The sequence below is a fragment of the Astyanax mexicanus genome, chromosome 7, assembly GCF_023375975.1.
Source record: "Astyanax mexicanus isolate ESR-SI-001 chromosome 7, AstMex3_surface, whole genome shotgun sequence".
NCBI lineage: Eukaryota > Metazoa > Chordata > Actinopteri > Characiformes > Acestrorhamphidae > Astyanax > Astyanax mexicanus.
The window spans coordinates 45194493-45214559 of NC_064414.1; the positions used below are offsets into that span (position 1 = coordinate 45194493).

General features: G+C 38.6%; 1 protein-coding gene across 4 annotated transcripts in view; it reads right to left on the minus strand.

Annotated features, from left to right (window-relative positions):
* Positions 1-20067, minus strand: part of npnta (nephronectin a) — a 128272-nt gene that overhangs the window by 17869 nt on the left and 90336 nt on the right. For all 4 annotated transcript variants that reach the window (XM_007234302.4, XM_022684514.2, XM_022684515.2 and 1 more), the window contains 3 exons: positions 13641-13760; positions 4477-4611; positions 1905-2030 (listed from right to left, as the gene is read on the minus strand). In XM_007234302.4, coding sequence (XP_007234364.3) covers positions 1905-2030; positions 4477-4611; positions 13641-13760 — 381 coding nt within the window. The remainder of the gene's footprint in view (positions 1-1904; positions 2031-4476; positions 4612-13640; positions 13761-20067) is intronic.

Sequence of the window (20067 nt, forward strand, 5' to 3'; positions counted from 1 at the left end):
CTTTTTCTCGGAACTATGTGTCTGTATTTCTGGTACTGTTTTAAAAATAATGCTTTCAAGGACATGACTCTCCACCGTCTGCATTTGTGGAGATGCTGCTGATCATCAGTAGGAAAAGAATGTTAACACGGTCTTGTGCCAGTAGATGCTGTCTTACTTTCTAGGGGATTAAGTCATACATTGATTTTAATGTTTTTCTGCCTCAGTGAACAAGCAAGAGCTTTTAAAATCTCCGGGTCTTGTCAGTGAAGTGTAAGCTGGTGAGAACAGACACCATACCCTGGGGGAAGGTGTGTGTGTGTGTGAGCGTGTGAGCATGTGTGTGAGAGTCTAGCATGTAGAGCTGCCATTTGAAGTTGTGAGGGAAAGGTATGCCGTTCTTTTGTCTGCGGAGACTGAAACGCAAGAGCCGTGAACCCGAGGACGCTGCTGCCGGAGAGTGGAACAGACAAAAGACCTTTGGCAGCGGTGATGACGGACAGGAGGCAGGCTTTCAGCTCTTCTGAAGACAATCAATAAACTGCAGAAATGTGCCTGAAACAGCGTGTGAAGTTGTGGTGAAGCGACATGTGCTGGAAAGCCGTGTGAAGTGATTCCAGTGGAACATCTCTCTTTAGTGTTGGCTTTACAGCCCGGCCAATTGACTTTGATGCAGGACAAATCTTAGCAAGGGCAACATGAAAGCGCCAGGCTGCTGCTCGGCCGCATTCTGAGGGCCACTTTCTCTGAGGAGTATTATCACAGCCAGTCCTGTGCTGAGCTTTGTAGTGTCTGTGAACGCTGTGGCTCCAGGGTCATTTCATACATGTTATATTTTTTCCAATATATTCTGCATTTTTCACTTAACTCAAGTTCTCTGTTCTTATGTGAAGCTGTAGAAATCTGTTGCTGTTTTTTGTGTTTGTTTTGTGTGCATCTAAAACACTGTATTTATTTTATTATTATTTTAAAATTCAACTTCACAAGAGGAGGGTTTAAAAAAAACATACATGACAAAAGTAACAGTACAGCAATATGTAAACTGACCATGAAATGTTACCTTAAAGGATGGCTTAAGAATGCCCGTATCTGTCCAAGTTGTGAGGTGTTATCTTGTGAGTGAGCTTAAACTATGCCCTATGTGCTCATGGCAAGGTGAAGAATTATCGAGTAAGTTGGAGTAAGGCCTGATAGCAACCAGCGGTAATAGCAGTGATTGGCTGAGAGTGCCGTTGGCTGAGAGTGGCTGTTGTATGAGTGCCATTATCAGCCGGTAATGCACTGCAACCGAAGCTCTGCATGTATTTTAATTACTCCGCCACATACAGGTAACCTAGCTACCTAGATGCAGCACTTACAAGCCAAACAGCGCAGCTACAAACAATAATGCAAAAATTTTTCAATTTTTACTTGCAGAGTGTTTATAACCAAACAGATCGTATTTTTTTCTCCTCCTCTTTAACTCAAAATCTTTTAATAAACAGCAACAATGGAACTGTGGTATAATCACAATAATACACTGGAGGTTCGTGCTATAATGTGTAATATTGGCACTGCTGTGCTGCGGCCATATGCACAAGGTCGCAGGCAAAGTGTCAGCAGTCACATTATAGCATCAACCTCGAGTGTATTATTGCCTAAGTATATCACAGTATCTTTCAAATTCACACATGTGGGATTAATCAGGGGTTAAATTACCTATAATCTAAGTTTTTTTTTTTTTAGATTTTAATTGATAAAAAAAAAAGTCTATCACCGGTCAAACTATTCAAACACTCTACTACCCACAGAAAGAAACACACAGCTAACAGAGATTCAGAGACTTGCTCAAATTGCTAATACCATCAATAATTATACGCAATCTCCACTTATTGTTATTAATATTGTATTGTGTCCCTGGTTGATGGTGCTCAGTGTGTACTCACGTTTGCAGTCATTTCCAAAACCACCACGGAAGCCATCCTTGCATTTGCACTTAAAGGATCCTGGAGTGTTGTAGCAGGAAGAGTACGGGCCACATGGGTGCTGACCAGTAGAGCACTCGTCTACATCTGAAACAGAAGAATACAGCAGAGGTTTGACTCCTGACAGAGTATTTACAACCCTGTACAGCCAATTTACACCAATTACTTTACACTGTTACTGTTTTTATAAAAGCAGACATCAGTTACAATCTCTTTGGGGTTTCATCCACAAAACACTTAGTACTAAAACTTCAGACAATACGGGCAATTAGTTACGGCTTCTACCACAGAACACATCAATTCAACATGTCCTCAGGGCTACAAGCCCCAAACATTTAGCACTAACAGCCATTTACATCTCTGCTATAATCAATGTTCTCTCAGGTCCAGCAGAAGAATGCTGTAGAGCTGAAGGACTCTGCACTAATGAGAGAGATGAAGGCTAAGCCCAGAACAATAGGTAGCCTTTTTACTGACCAGTTCTTTACTCGAGGTTAAACACATCGATTTTACTTGATTGTAACAGAAAAAGAGCTTTGGGGGATTTAATATTTCAGCCAAAAGAACACTGAGAACCCAGAAATACAAGACAACCTTCTGAGACCTGACATTTCATTACAAGGTCTTGGACAATTTAGGCTGTTTGGGTCGTATTGTATAGTCCTGAGCTGTTGAGTGAAGCCAGAACTGTGGGGGTGTGGCCAATAGAGCACAGTAGACTTCTTTTCAAAACACCAGTCAAAGATTTTAGGACAGTAATCACTGGTAATGCTGCTTAGCCTAGACAAGCCTGCTTTTCTAATTCTGCCATCCTAGCACCTCATCCCACTTCTTCTGCACATAGCGGGATTCTCCAATACATTGATAGCAGCTTACTGATGCTCACAAATCATATATACAATACTGATTTTTATATGATTATGTGAATTTGTGCTTATAGTACTCTGAAGTGAGGGTTTGCCCACTTCAGACTTTGGCCCAATCCCATTTCACCCCTTGGCCCTACCACTTACCCCTACCCCTTGTTTTCGAGTGTAACCCTTCCCCTTGGAACAGAGGAGAATTGGGACACCCTTCAAGCACCTGATACGTGATCAGGAGCACTTAAGTTCAGTAACCTAACTGCTGCTGGTTAACTAGTTAACTGTAGGGCGTATTTTATTGTATGTCTTCAAAAAAGGGGGGGGGGGGTGGGGGGGTGGGGGGGGGATGGTGCAGAAATTATAATTATTATTGTCCATTTCCTAATTTCTCTGTGAAGAGGGAGCTAAAATTAGCTTTGATTAGCTTTATTTTATTTTATGTTTCCGTTCCGCCTTGCAGCACCTGCCGTCTGTTGCACCATTTAAGGTGGAATGAGAAAGTTAGCTAGTTAGCTATATACATGTTATATATGTTATATATGTTAGGAAAATACTTATATTTGTGGGTTTCTTACCAATGAATCTCATACCCCTTAGTTTGAAGTGTGCGTCTGAAAAATCTCTGTTTGAAGAACAAAATTGAGGGGTATGCAATTGAGGGGTAGGGCCAAAGGGTTAATAAAATGTGCAATGTTGTGTAAATATTGCAGTAGGAAGTGCATAAACATTGCCGTGAATATGATCTGGAAAATGTAGATGTATTACATCAAGTTTCAAAGCTTGTATTGCTTCAATTGCTTCAGACGAGCTCCGTAAAAAGGACCTCAAAGGCCCTGCTTACCTTTGTACCATTTATGTTCTAATTTTTACCACATTTTCTCCCTAATTTAGCTGATCCAATTTGCCTACCATCTCAACAGGACTTCATTTAATTGTTGTTTCTTGCAATGCTCCCAACACTGGTAGATTTAACACTGATACATGAAGTCAGCCACCAACTCTATTATAACTATCGATAATGCAACATCACTAGATAGACAGTGTGCTAGGAGGAAAGCTCTGAATCCCCAGCTTTAATACATCAGCCAACAGATGCCTGTGCCAACCAGCAGCATAACTGGGAGTAATGAGGGAAGATAATACCATTTAAGGCCTCAGTATACTTCTTGTGGAGACGACTTATGAGACCAAAGTCGACAGGCAAATGAAGATGCAAAAAGTGTGCCAGGTTTAAAAACTCACAAGAGCATGTTTTGCTCTGTGGAACACTCTTGAATTTAATTTTACATGAAGTACACAGGACTTCGTAACATTCCAACACCTTAAACTGGAAAAAGTGGAGATGTTCCAAAACGTCTGACCTAAAAAAATTTTTTTAAGACTTTTAATAAACAAAAACACAGAAATATCATAATTAAGGTAAGCTAATGTAATGTTTGTGCTCTTTAAAGGATTGGTCAAGTATCATCACAGCTGCAGGTCAGTGTGTTCAGCTTTTCACAGGCTTGTGTTAATTCACTGTTGATGCACTCATTCAAAATACAGAAGCTCTTAAATATTATTTATGAATATGAATAAGCCTCCAGGTCCCTTTTTTGCACATATTTACAAAAAAAAAAACCCTGATCTGATTTGTGACCTAAGCCTCGATGTCAAGTGCTTGTGTTTACCGATGCACTGGTATTTCCCGTTGATGTACTGCAGATCGAAGCCGTCGTGGCACTTGCAGATGTAGCTGCCGAAGGTGTTGATGCACTTGCGGAAGCGGGGGCAAACGGCGAGGCCTGCAGCGCACTCGTCCACATCTGAAAAAAAAAAACAGATCTATTCATCCATCATCTTCTATCCAACTTCTTCCATTTATTCATATCCTCTCTCTCTCTCTGCAGGCCTGCTTTAATATTCCCCGGCTGGGGAGGTGGATTAGGTGCTAATGCAGGAAGAAAGCCCCGGGCAGGACGAGTTCAAGCCAAGAGAATCTCTGGACTTGAAGTGTGCACGGGTAATTAAATACCTGGTTAAGAGCTCAACATCCCAGCCTTTAGCATCACTATGCAGAGACCCAAACATGTAGCATTGAAATGCTGGGAAAATAAAAAAGCTATGTCAAATACAAATGACTATATAGAAATGTACCTACAGCTCTGGATAAAAATAAGACAACGGTTTCTGAATCAGTTTCTCTGATTTTGCTATTTATAGGTTTATGTTTGAGTAAAATTAACATAGTTGTTTTATTCTGTAAATTACAGACAACATTTCTCCCAAATTCCAAATAAAAATAGTGTCATTTAGGACATTTATTTGCTGAATGGCTAAAATAATAAAAAGATGCAGAGCTTTTAGAGTTCAAATAATGCAAAGAAAATAAGTTCATATTCATAAAGTTTTAAGAGTTCAGAAATCAATATTTAGTGAAATAACCCTGGTTTTAATCACAGTTTTTATGCATCTTGGAATGTTCTCCTCCACCAGTCTTACACACTGCTTTTGGGTAACTTTATGCCGCTCTTGGTGCAAAAATTAAAGCAATCCAGCTTGGTTTGATGGCTTGTGATCATCCACCTTCCTCTTGATTATATTCCAGAGGTTTTCAATTTGGTAAAATAAAAAAAACTTATCATTTTAATTGTCTCATCTTTTTTTCTAGAGCTGTATATGTATATGTGTGTATGAGTAAATGTATTGGGACTGGATTTAAAAAGCCTGATGGGTCTGGGGATTAAAGACACACAAGCACTCTATCAACTGTTCTGTAATGTTTTCTGTGATGTCCTATTTGTAGGCTGCTTGTTTTTTAAGGCATTTTACTCAATTTCCTGAGGATAAGAAGTGACTCATCTCAGTTACATCATTATTATAGTCATTATAAACTAAATCAATGTGCCTGTGTGAACAAAGCTTCCTTTACTGAGCTGAAGTAAAGCTGGTCTATAACCTGCAAAAATCCATTTAATAAAAAAAAAAATAGAATATTATAGAAAGGTTACTTTATTCCAGTAATTCAGTTCAAAATGTGAAACTCATATATTATATATATGTATTACACACAGAGTGATCTATTTTAAGTGTTCATTTCATTCATTGTTGATAATTATGGCTTACAGCTAATGAAAAACCAAAAATGAGAACATTTTAATATTATGTGAGACCAACTGGTACTTTTGGCAGTGTGGGCAGTGTGCCAAGTACTGCCGGAAAATGAAATCTGCATCTCCATAAAAGCTCTCAGCAGAGGGAAGCATGAAGTGCTGTAAGATTTTGTGGGAAAACAAAACTGCACTGACTTTAGATTTGATAATTAAACACAGTGGATCAACACCAGCAGATGACATGTCTCTACAAACCATCACTGATCATCAGTAAATTTTACATTTCATTTGGAAAAACATTAGCAGAGTCTGGAGGAAGAGTGGAGAGACACTCAGTCTAAGCTGCTTGAGGTCTAGTGTGAAGTTTCTACCAATCAGTGATGGTTTGGAGAGACATGTCATCTGCTGGTGTTGATCCACTGTGTTTTATCACAAAATCTCAAAATCATTGAAATAAGACTTGAGTCAAGTAAAAACCCAGATTTTATATGTTATATTTGGACTGAAGGAATCAGAAAAAAATGATTGGTGATTTTTGTACTTGAGTTTTAATGACTTAAAATGAGGGAAGAAGGTTCTTTTCCAGAAATAAAGCAAAATAAAATACTAAGCTTGGTAGAACAAAACTTTGTGTGTAAGACTTAATCTATCTGTACCTGTATGTAACTCTGATTTGCTTTTACATATAATATTTTTTGAGTATTTCGTAAAAAAAAATTAGTTATTACAAGTCTGAAGAACAAAGTTTAGTTTCTTCCAGAGTTCTCCTGGATGCCCATAAACAGCATAAGTGCATGTTTAATCATCGTAAATTATTCTAATAATAGTGTTTAACTGAACAAATACGGTAAACACTTACTGTCCAGATAAGGGGATGTGTAACTCCACCCAACTCTCTCACCCATGTGAAAAAAACTATCGCAAAGTATTTGTGCATACATCTTACTTACTAATACAAGCTTTTTCTCTTTTTGGCTCATGGTTCTCCATAAGTATTCCAAAAGTATGGGCTGCCCTGCTCTGCTAACTACTAAACCACTTTTTGTGAGGCCTTTTAACTTTGATATTAGGGAGTATTAGGGGGTATTTGGGGGTATTAGTTCTCATCCCATGACTTTTTCATTTCTGTGAATTTTTAGGTAATTTTCTACTACAAACATATAAAATACCCAACTCACAAAACCGAATATGCTTTTACATACTAGTTTAGCATGTAAAGTATTAGTGGAAAAAATAATTTCGTTAAAAATAAGTGTGCAAAAACCGCCAGTGGTGGGATTACTGCCTGACCACACACTAAAACCTACAGCTAAACTGTGACTCTGTAACAAGCCTGCACTAGCACATACACACACATACACGGCTGTAGATGGACAGCTCTGATCTCGGCTACATTTATGTTTAATTCACGGGAAAAAAAAAAAGAAAAAGAAAAACTTTACGGTTTTTATGCACAGCAGAAAGCTGAAGGCACAATAGCCACTCGCTAGGGTATTTCACTCATGGCCAGTTCACTGAACACTACTGTGTGCGCTCATCTGTGTGTGTACGTGAGAAAAAATAGTGAAAAAGAGCAAGAGAGCGAGAGATAAAGAAAGAGAGGGAGAGAAAGAGATGGAGTGAGAGACCCTGAGAACGAACAACCAGCATTAAGGAGAGAAAAAGAGTGAGAGATTCAGCAATCGCTCATCAATCACTCCATCTCTCGTCCATTCACTCCATTCATTCACTCTACAGAGCTGAGGTTCCAGGAGCTGCCTTTGATTCCATAAACATCTAACGACATCATTTCCTTTCTCTTCTCTTTCTATCAAAAAAATAACGCTTTGATTGATCACGGAGTCGGACCAGGAAACACAGGAAATGACACTATTATTCAAGCTAAAAATCAGCTCCAGAGAAACAAAATGAGGGCCCACGGAAAGCATAAATCTGCAGCCTCTTCAGCCGCGCTGCTGCGAGATGGATATAGAGCTCATTTGCGGAGGATGAGTAATGTCTGCAGAATGTTAATACGAGCGTTTGAGAAAAGCCCAGTGGCTGCGAAAGCTGAGGGATGACAACCTGAGGCTGGAAGGTTACAACACAGCGGGTAGAACAACAGCTTAATCAGCCCACCTTTGGCCTCTCTGCTGGTTTGTGTCTGAGCCCGTACACGTGAGTGTGTGGACACGTGTGTAAAGGTGCACACTAGGACTGAGAATCACAGGGAATACAATATTATTATGATACTTTATCCACAATAACATTGATATCACTATACTGTGATTCTGCGATACTTGATATACAGTATATCAGAAGACAATTCTCTACGTTACTTCACAGCATCTGTGTTAATGTAGAGAATAAAATACTCCTAAACAATATATAAATAAGTAAATACCAACATTTATGGATGTATTGGTGTCAGTTTCACAGAACTTAGCAACCAAAATTCTTCACCGCAGGTTTACTCTGTTCATTAGATAATAGCGTCACCATGTGGACTGATAAAGCAGTAGCATTAGTAAGTCAAATCTTGAAGGTGAGTCTAGGAGTGTTACAGAACCTATGTTTAAGTGCTGGGCTATAAAACGATATCGATTTTTATCGTGATATATTTTTCCTCCATGACTATGACAAGCCGGAGATTTTTGTCCGCTTGTACCTGTTTTATGGTCCAAACCTGTGTGGATGTATAATGACTTTTTAAAACTAATTTAAAAGCTGTCTGAGCACCTTGTATCCACCTGTCAAGATGTGGACATCCTGCTAGTGATTTTGGCCATAACTCCCTTATTCTGTCACTTATGAGTAAAAAGAAACCTTTAACAGAAAGTGATTTGATTTATATTGTGATACATATTGATATCGGCTGATATGAAAAACTATATCATGATAAGATGTTTAAGAATTAAAAATAAGAATTGTGTTATAAAGAACAGAATCAACTGCACTGTGTACTCAAAGCTCAAAATAAAACTATACTAAAGACTATATCTATAATTCTGTTCTATATCTTACAACGATCCACCCACTGCTAGCTGCTAGTAACTAGGTAACTGTAAACACTTTTTAATGATGTCCAGAAGACTATTACTGTTTGTTTGCATTAAATTATAGAAAATACTGACCAGTTCATTTATTTTCCTCTGAATACCGTGCAAAAAAACAGACTGACTGGTAAAAACAGAAAGACAGTCACGCAACCCTGCGAGCACAGGTGTGTTCCTGCGTTACTGTACCTTCCTCTTCCCTTGGGCTTGTAAAAGAGTTCCTCCTAAAATATTTCCAGAGTGGAACACCTGTGCCTTGCAAAACACCGCTGATGGCCGCTCTGAGATTGATGGGTGTTTGTTCGAGGGCTACTGCCAGCCCACCCCTCCCTGCAGTGCCCCCGGGGTGACAGGGGGCTGAAAGTGGGGAAATGAGAAACGAGGGGGGCTGGTCACAAAGATTCAGTTCCTCCCCAGCTAAAGAAGAATGTGTGTCAAACTTGACAAGGGTTAACTCTTCCAATTTGTTCCCATTCCATCCGTGATTTAGTGTCCGGTCATTAACGACGGCTCACGTGGCGAGAGGGGGAGCAGGACGGATGCTGCTCTAATGTCTCTGCACCTGTGGAACGGCATTAATGCGCTCGTTAACGAATGCCACTATGCAATCTCCAAGCACTTACACTATAATTAGAGTATCAAAGAAATGAGCTCGACGGTCGGTTGTCAAGGGCTGTTGGAACAGCAGAGGAACAGCAAGGAGCGGGAGAATCTCTGTCATTCTCCGTGTTCTCTTTGTACTTCACTGTTATTTGAAATTCAGAAAAATCACGCGCCTGCTGTTGAGAGCTTGGCATCTTTCTCCTTCCGACGAAACAGCAACAGAACAGCATTCCACATTTGATCAGCATGCGGCAAATCAGGTTCAGAAGATGACAAGAGCGAGGCTCAGAAAAAAGAAAGCCTCTCAATGTTGTGCTTCTTTCTACAAAATGCCTTTTGAATTCGAAGAAATGGTTTGATGACAAAAATCTGTTTTTTTTTCTATATAACATTTAAATACCTTTTAGGCTTACAGACAACAGCTTTTCAATGAATAATCATTTATCAACAGTTTCTTCATTTTAGGAGATCAATTATTTTTATTTACTATTGTAAGTATTACGATTACTTATTTTAAATGCCTTCCTAAATAAAAAAAAATATTTAAATCTAAGGGTCTAATCTAATCTGTACATCTAAATCACACTTGTCTTTTTTATGTCCAAACCTGGAGAAGCTATATCTGGCTGTTTTTGTGTATGGTTGCAGTCTGAAATATCGCTCTTTGGTGATCCAAAAATCAGTGGATTTGCTTCAAGTGGACTCCTCCTATCTGCTCCTGGTGCTGCGTGTGCGGTCGAGTGATTGGTTCATTTTGTAATGTAACTAATTTGCCTTATCGTGTTTTACTTTTGCCTGCTCATTAGTATATTCTAATAAAGCCAAACTATGAGAGGACTGGAGCGAGAGAACTGTAATAAAGGTCTGTCTATGCATGAAGAGTTGCTTGTTTGGCACACTGAAATGCAGAGAATCCCAAAAGTGTTTAAAAAAAAAAAGAAATTGACGGTTTTGGTGGAGATCTTGTGTGTGACATCAAACCAGCAAAAATAAGTCCCTCTCCCAAACAAGCCTGGAATCATTCTTGCGTGCGGACTCAGTTATCAGGGTTATTAGGGTAAAAACACCCAAAATATAAATGTCTAAATAAAGCACATTTTAATATTTTTATAAAGAGAAAAAGTTAAAGAGTTACAGGTGCACCTCAAAAAAATCCTCATTTGAGTTACTCAGTTTAAAATGTGGAACTCATACATTATATAGATTTTTTACAGACAGAGTGATCCATCCAAGTGTGTAATTCTTTTATTGTTGATGATTACGGTTTACAGCCAATGAAAACCCAAAAATTAGCATCTCAGAAAATTAGAATATTATATAAGAACAATTGGTACTTTCTGCAGTGTGCCAAGTCCTGCTGGAAAATGAAATCTGCATCTCCATAAAAGTTGTGGACACGATAAAAACACAGTGGATCAACACCAGCAGATGACATGTCTCTCCAAACCATCATTGATTGGTGGAAACTTCACACTAGACCTCAAGCAGCTTGGACTGTGTATCTCTCCACTCTTCCTCCAGATTCTGCTCCCTTGATTTACTTTAAATGAAATATAAAATTTACTGATGATCAGTGATGGTTTGGAGAGACATGTCTGTCATCTGCTGGTGTTGATCCACTGTGTTTTATTATCAAATCTAAAGTCAGTGCCGTGTTTTTTTCCTCACAAATCTTACAGCACTTCATGCTTCCCTCTGCTGACAACTTTTGTGGAGAAGTGGATTTCATTTTCCAGCAGGACTTGGCACACTGCCCACACTGACAAAAGTACCAATTGGTCTTATATAATATTCTAATTTTCTGAGATACAGATTTTTGGGTTTTCATTGGCTGTGAACCGTAATCATCAACAATAAAAGAAATACACGCTTAAAATGGTTAACTCTGTGTGTAAAACATCAAAATAATATATGACTTTCACATTTTGAAACTAAGTTTCAATGATATACAATTTTTTTTGAGGTGCACCTGTAACACTTAACTTTTTCTCTTTATAAAAATATGACTTTAAGCCATAATCATCAACTATGTGTGTAATACATGTATATAATATGTAACTTTTCAATTATATTTAATTTTTGAGATGCACCTGTATATATTTTGTTCAATTCACAAGTCAAGTTTGCTTCTTTTTAGTTTTGCACTAAAGCTATGAGCTAATGTACTCACGATTAAGAAGCTCATACCCCTTGTATATTAATTCATCTACTTTATGCCAAAATCATCAAACATTTGTCTCACACCGCTTCAAGTCTTTAAGCTATTAGGTAATATCAAACAGATCTGATTGTGTGGATTCTGGCACTGTATGACGCAGTGTTCTCTGTGAGCGTTAGAGTGATTAATAGCAGGGTTGATTGAGCACGGTTAAAAATCATCATTAAAATCACATTACATTTTAAGGTGTTTTTCTTGCAGAGACTGATGTTCTCTTATGCTGAGTTTTCAGTTTTCATCACTGCTGTTCAGTGAGAACAACAATGGCTACATGTTCCCACCATAGAGCAGTGGACAAATGTTAACGTTGGCCACAGAACATTATGTGGTGGGTTAGGTGGGCCGTGAATAGTAAAGCTTCGGACCCTCTGTATATATACACAGTACCAGAACTGAAGCTTTAATTTGATAATGCTTTTTTTGTCCATAGATCCATAGGTTTCCTGTTACAACTGTCCATCAAAGTCTTCTACAGGTGTTAAAGGTGCTAAAGGTGTTAAAGGTGAGTCCATCAGATTGACATACATAGCCTGAACAGCTGGTCTTTAACCTGCACCACTATGGGTTTTGAATTCTGATCTTTAAAGAAGAGCTGCTGATGTAATATTAAAACAAATTAGTATAATATTAACTTACACTGCCTTGATAAAAATGGACAAAATGACATGATAGTAAGGGTTTAAATAGCTCCATACTCTTAAAAAAAAATAAATAAATCAACACTTAAAATAGTTAAACATTTAACACCTTGCCAGAGTTCCTTTTAACTCAAATACCTTTAACTCCCTAAATAGTTACGCTAACACTAAAAGATGTTTAGTCAATTGATATGACTATTTATTATTGAATTATTATTCAGGGGAGACTAGTGTGTTTTTTTGTTTCCTAATACTTATGTCCTGCCAGGGCATTTTTCCATTGCATTACCACAATCACAATTTACAGGACAGAAGATGGTAACTTGCTCTTTTAGCCTACAACACGTTGGCTAGATAAACAACCATTATATAAAACATAATGGAATACCCAATGGAAGGTAGCCCTGGTGGGCAAGACTACACACTGATGGTAAGTTAGAATCTGGGGGACACGCCCAATATGCAAACAATGAGCTTAATTGGGTGGACTTTAATTAAATCTTGGTGGAGTTGGACAGTATTTACTGGGAATTTGGGTTAACACTAAAAAATTCCAATTTCCAAAATTTCCCCTTGGGGAAGTAAGTCTGTCTGTCTGTCTGTCTGTCTGTCTGTCTGTATGTATGTATGTATGTATGTATGTATGTATGTATGTATCTATCTATCTATCTATCTATCTATCTATCTATCTATCTATCTATATTCAACTCTGTCAAATAACTCAAACACTAAACACAATTTAAATCTGAATGAGTCAAAACTACACTTTTAGAGTGAAAATCAACTCTCAGCTGTTTAACTCTGAAATGTATACTCTCCTGTTTTTGCTGTGATCCTGAGAGCTCCATTGTTAAGGGCTAAATTACTGAATTAACTGAATGAGCCGACGTATTTTGTCAGCTGAAAATAGATTTTCTCCATCGATAAACTGAAACACACAGAGTTGTAGACTACATTTCAATAACTTTTCCTAAACCTTCTGGGTATTTTTATTTTTCTAAAACTTATCCAGGCCTAGAAAATGCCATTTTCAAATCCATGACTTTTCTAGGTTTTTTTATGACCGTACAAACCCTGTTAGCTACATTAGTTCTGTAACTCCAGCACAAAACTAAGAGCACAGATTTCATACACTAAGCATGTTTACCTAATCCTTTCTAAATAAAGCACTGGTGTGTGTGGGTGTGTGTGGGTGTGTGTGCGAGTGTGTGCGGGGGTGACGAGCAGCTGTGTTGTGAGCAGCCATACCTACGCAGGTCCTGCCATCCGGGGCCAACTGCAGCCCAGGCGATGGACACTGGCACCGAACTTCTCCTTTCATCACTTCACAGCCGTACTGGCAGTTGGCCATGCTGCATGTTCGTGCATCTGAAAGAGACACACACACACACACACACACACACAAGAATTAGACACGTGTATATATTAAAATGCAAGTGGAAATGCGTTTCTATACACATTTAAAACAGATACAAATCTGATTACTCAAACAACTTCAGAAAGTGGTCTAAGATTTCTGCGTTTTAGCCACGTTATTGCCGGGTAAACGCATCAGCTACTCCAAGTAACAGAAAACCATCAAAACTCCTCCCAGTACAACTGAACACCCTCCCAGTACAGCCGAAACTCCTCCCAGTACAATCGAAAGCCCTCCCAGTACAACAGAAACCCCTCCCAATACAGCCGAAACCCCTCCCAGTACAATCAAAACTCCTACCAGTATAATCAAAACTCCTCCCAGTACAACTGAACACCCTCCCAGTACAGCCGAAACTCCTTCCAGTACAATTGAAAGCCCTCCAGTACAGCCGAAACTCCTCCCAGTACAGTCGAAAGCCCTCCCAGTACAACAAAAAACCCTCCCAATACAGCCAAAACCCCTCCCAGTACAGCCGAAACCCCTCCCAGTACAATCGAAAGCCCTCCCAGTACAACAGAAACCCCTCCCAATACAGCTGAAACCCCTCCCAGTACAGCTGAAACCCCTCCCAGTACAATTGAAAGCCCACCCAGTACAATTGAAAGCCCTCCCAGTACAATTGAAAGCCCACCCAATACAATTGAATCTCCTTCCAGCACAATCAAAACTCCTACCAGTATAATCAAAACTTCTCCCAATACAACCAAACCCCCTCCCAGTACAATTAAAACCCCTACCAGTACAAACAAAACCCCTCCCAGTACAATTAAAACCCCTACCAGTACAAACAAAACCCCTCCCAGTACAATTAAAACCCCTACCAGTACAAGCAAACCCAGAAACCCTTCCTAGTACAACCAAAACTCCTTTCAGCACAAACAAAACTCCTCCCAGTAAATCCAAACCCCTCCCACTGCGTCCTGATTTCTGCTTTAAAACATTCAGCTGGATTTACAGCATCATTCTTAACACATGGCTATCATCTTTATGCTCACATAATCAGTGTCATCATCATTATATTCATGCTGAAAAACATCAGTCATTAGGGAGATGTTTTTTATTCTGTAATGATTCCAGTCTTACAGATGACTAACATGAAGAAAACAGCAATCAGAAATAATTAAAGGGGAAAAAAATCAATTAAACATTATTAAAAATGAATTTTAGGGTTATGGCTACAGTTACATCTGAAACTGGTATTAGAGTTTTGCCTCCTAAACACATTTAACTGTAATCCTTCTTTAATCCCCATGTTTTGTGAAATGTAGCAAATCCGATTTAAATGCTTGCTGACCTCAGAATGCACCTGAAATATGAAAGTTTAAACCGCAGTCTGCTTTTGGGTGGCTTTGATTGGTGTAATTACACTGACTGTTCATTTAGATGCTTAAAGAGCTCTTAGCAACATTCTTAACCCTGCTGTTAGATACAAAGTCAACACAATGACTCTGGAGCTCAAATATGCTTGTGTGAGGCTTTTTCTCTCCGTCTCGAGCTCTTTCACACCAAACAACGGGGAAGCCATTGTGCAGCAGTGCACCTGAGAACTGTTTGTTCTGAGTGATTACCAGGTTCAGATGTTTGATTATGAGGTTAAGATTTGAAATTAACAATAATTTGAACTTTGAAATTTTAACTTTAAGTGTACTCTTTCACGCAATTGTCTAATTAGCTAATCCTGTGAAATCAGTGAAAGTAGAAATGTTCAAAATGATTGGTAATTAAATCTTTTTACACTGAAACGTTCCACTGAAAAGGTTAAAAAGTTTTCTCCTCTTGTACAGTTGCTTTTTGGATTTTTTTATTTTCTTTTCTTTTCATTTTCTTTCTTTTTGTGTGAAAAATAATACACATAATTAATTAACTACGAAGTGCTCTTTTTGCCCAGTATCTTTACCTCTCTACAAAACACAACATTTCAAATGATAATAGGTATTATTAGTTAGTGCCGACCCTGCAATGTGATTGGCTGAGAGGCGTTTTATGAGTGCCATTATCAGCCAGTAATGCACTGTAACCGAAGCTCTCCATTTATTACCTAGCCCACCACATACAGGTAACCTAGCAACGATGCAGCGCTTACAAACCAAACAGTGCAGCTACAAACAGAGCAGCAATGGAACTTTTTTTTTTTTTAACTCTGAGTGTTTATAATCATTGATAACAGATCATAATATCTCGTCCTTTTTAATTGAAAATCAATCAATAAACAGTGATAACTGAACTGTGATATAATCGCAATAATACACTCCAGGTTTGTGCTATAACATGTAATATTGGCACTGCTGTGCTGTGGTCATACTACGTTATTATTGCTTAAATGACAAATTAATATTTAAATCCGTTAAAAAATGCATCATTTAAATAATAATAAAAAAAAAGAACCAAACCAAAACTTAAAATATGATTTTCTCCCCCAAATAAATCAGCCCAACCACAGAGCAGAAGAACTGAACTCTGCATGTGTCTCAGTCTGACCCAGAGGCAATCGGCTACTAGCAGAGCAGATAACCTCCATTATTACTTCTCCTTCTCCCACAATGCACTGAGAAAAACACTCTATTCTCTCCTCTCCAACAATAACAGGTCATCCCGAAGTTCAGCTCGCCTCTTTCTCCAAATAACAAGAAGATGAAATCACTTATTATGCCTACGAGCCAAAAAAAAGGGAAATAGAGGAGGAAAACACTGGGAGAGACACCAGTGAGCTCATTCAGACTGGTAAAAAATAGAGGTGGAGAAACTTTGCTCTGGACGACCGCTGGGAACAGAACAATGAGAAAAAGTGACAAAAGCTAAAGAGCAGCATTAACACCATTCCAGCATTCTACAGCCGCTGTTCAGTAAGTGCTGACGCAAAGCACAGCATCTGAATCTCTCAGCAGAATTTTCTATTACGCACTGAACACCACTTAATGCTGCCGTCAAACCTGTTTCACATCAACTGCATACGCTTAAAGTGACCATCCACTAAACATCCTTTATTACGGACAACATTCCTCCCAAATTCCAAATTAAAATATTTTGTTATTTAGAGCATTTATTAGCAGAAAATGAGAAATGGCTGAAATAACTAAAAAGATGCAGAGCTTCATATTTGTATTCATAGAGTTTTAAGAGTTCAGAAATCAATATTTTGTGGAATTACCCTGGTTCTTAGAAACCAGAATAGAATAGAATTCAACTTTGTCACTGTCGCAAGTAACGAAACGCAGTTTGCATCTATATAGAAGTGCTTAACAAAAGATAAATATGTATAAATATGTATATCTTACAAATGTACAGTAAATTGCTGAATGTGTTGCAGCTATGTATAAGTATGTACAGCTAATGAATATGAATATACAGACTATAACTGATTATATACGTGAAGTGGTATAAACAGAATAAATACATAATTTAAGTATGTATAATGAACAGAATAGATTATACAGTATATACAATAGTGAGCAGAATATACCACGGAAAAAAGAGCTGGTAATTGGTGTAAAGTTTGTGTGTTATTGGTATTGGTGTTGGAATACAGTCTGTCGTTATTGTTCAGATATTAGGAGGCAGAGTTCAGGAGTGTGACAGCCGTGGGAAAGAAGCTGTTCCGGTACTTAGTGGTCTTAGTACGCAGGCTTCTGTAGCGCCTCCCAAAGGGCAGTGATCAAAGTTTTCATTAACATTGGCATGTTCTTCTTTACCAGTCTTACACACTACTTTTGGATTACTTTATGCTTGCACTCCTGGTGCAAAAATTCAAGCAGTTCAGCTTTACACTAATAAGTCTGAGAGCTGCATGCATGTCTAAGCAGTGTGGGCTCATATTGGCTAATAAAAGCACCTTCCTTTCTTCTTTTGTTAGGGACAACCCCTGAGGTCACTTTCTATTCCAGCATCATGACATGAAGTCATGTGGTCAGCCATGAGACCACCAATGACCCTGTAATAAATGGCACATAAAGCTAATTGTAGCTTTTGGCTGTGAGTAAGACTGGTACATATTTAACAGGTCATCTTCAGAGACAGAGTGTGATTCAGACTGACAAGACGAGATTGTCCTTGATAGCGGACAATTTTGGCCCAGTAAAGATACGCATTATAATTATCTGTGTGTTCCGAGGGGGGAACAGCAGCGGCACACAGTCAGTGTGGACTGATACATTCTCACTATCTGAGAGTGTGAAGTCCTGTAGGTGGTCAAACCAGATAATCACACAAAAAATCAAAACCCAAACCAAAAATACATCTTAAAGGAAAGGAGCTGGTGGTTTTAGTACACTGCTAAATCAGTTTAGTAAGTCATTTTCTGTTTTAGCAACATTTTCTACTAAATTGTTAGTTGGAGCTGATACATTTTTTCTTTAGTTTTATCTGAGTTTCTTTAGTTTCTCAGTTTGAGAAGTTTAAAACCTAGTTTGAATTTATGAGGTTATAAATATACTATAAGGCGCACCAGATTGTAAGGCTCACTATCAATAAACGTATATTTTCGGATCTATTTCCATACATAAGACACACCGGATTATAAGGTGCATTAAGCAACACTAGTAAGGACGCCTACATCGAAGTGAGCAAGGGAGTCGCCATGTTTGTTTCCCTTCTAATAGGGAAGCTGAGGGAAGTGCCTAAGTAAACAAAACTGTAATTCTTAAAAAAAAAAAAAAAAAAAAAAAAAAAAAAAGAAAACATTTTCTTTTAACATAAGATGAGTGTTGATGTTTATCTACACAAATTTCTCTCCTAAAAACTGTTTATGTGGGCAAGTAAAGCACTTCCGTTTATTTACAGTAAGCTTAGATTTACAATATTTTGTATAAGGGTGAGTTTTTTTTTTCAGTGAAGTTTCTCCAGCACTAAGGCTGGGTGCAGGAGCATTAGCATTAGCCACTATCCACAGCTCTAGCAGGACGTAAATGCTACACTGAGGAACCCTGAGTGTTCTGGTAATCCAGGGCTCTATCAGCTAGCAGTTCTTTCCATGTAGCTTGTTTTAACACAGCAAACACGCAGACTCGAGTCCAATATACTCGCTCATGAATGGTGAAAGAGCTTGCACTGCGGTTAGCATCAAATGCTAATGCTGCTGCACCCAGCCTTAGTGCAGGAGAAACTTTACCCTCACCCTCACCCTCACCTTCAATGCTGTACTTCAGTGGAGTGGCTTTACTGCTCTTTAATACCTGACTGGTCAAATTTATACACAAGGTAAACTGTAGATTTTTCGGAACATTTAAAGATTTTAAGTGCGCCAAATACGGTACACAGATCAAACCTAACATTATAACCACCATTCAAGCACAACATTATGTTTCTACACCCATTATCCATGATTTGTTACCTCCACTGAGCATGTCGGAACACTTTTTAAGTTATATAATTACAAAATGATGTGAGCAGCATCCAGTGACCACTGATGAAGAAGTAGAGGATAACCAACACAAACGTTGAAGCAACAGATTTGTATCTTTATATCTACAAGGAGGGGCAGCTTGATTTAACAGAGTGGACAGTGAGTGAACACAGTGTTTAAAAACTCCAGCAGCACTGCTGTCTAAATAGTTAAAGAAAATTGATACAGACACAAGGAGGTGGTCATAATGTTATGCTCGATTGGTGTATGTGCTTGCTTTCTGTGTGTAAAGGCCTGCGGATGGTCAAATCAGATGATAATCACAAAAAGAAAATTCCTGTAACATGAATGATGCTGATCCTTATCAGACCTAGTCATTATTACTTTTTCTTTTTCAGCTGGTTGTAATATTGGTGCTAGTTTATTTTAAATTAGAAAAAAAAAAAAACGTTGCTCCATATTTAAATCAATTTGACAAGATTAAAATCTGGGGGGTTTTAGAGGATGGATCAGCAGCAGCACACAGTCAGTAGGGTGTCGGCTTTATCAAGCCAGCAGGCTGATATATTCTCACTATCTGGGTGTGAAGGTCTGTCTGTGGATGGTTAAATCAGATAATCACACACCCCAAAAAAAAAAATCCTAAAGAAAAAATAATATCTCTGAAAGGAAAAGAGCTGATGGTGCTTTTAACACACTTGAAAGATCCTGCTGCACACTTGGTGAGTCTCTGTGGCTCGCTGTTTTCAGCGGTGCAAAAAGAGGAATCTTGAACTTCTGCAGCCGGCTGTTAGAGGCAGGCAAGCACAGGCATGGCCCGCTCGGCGCATGAGAATAGCTCAGGGCCAGCAATAAGAAGCAGGCTTTACTGACAGGGTTGAAGTTCATCTCTCTCTCTTTCTCTCTCTCTCTTTCTC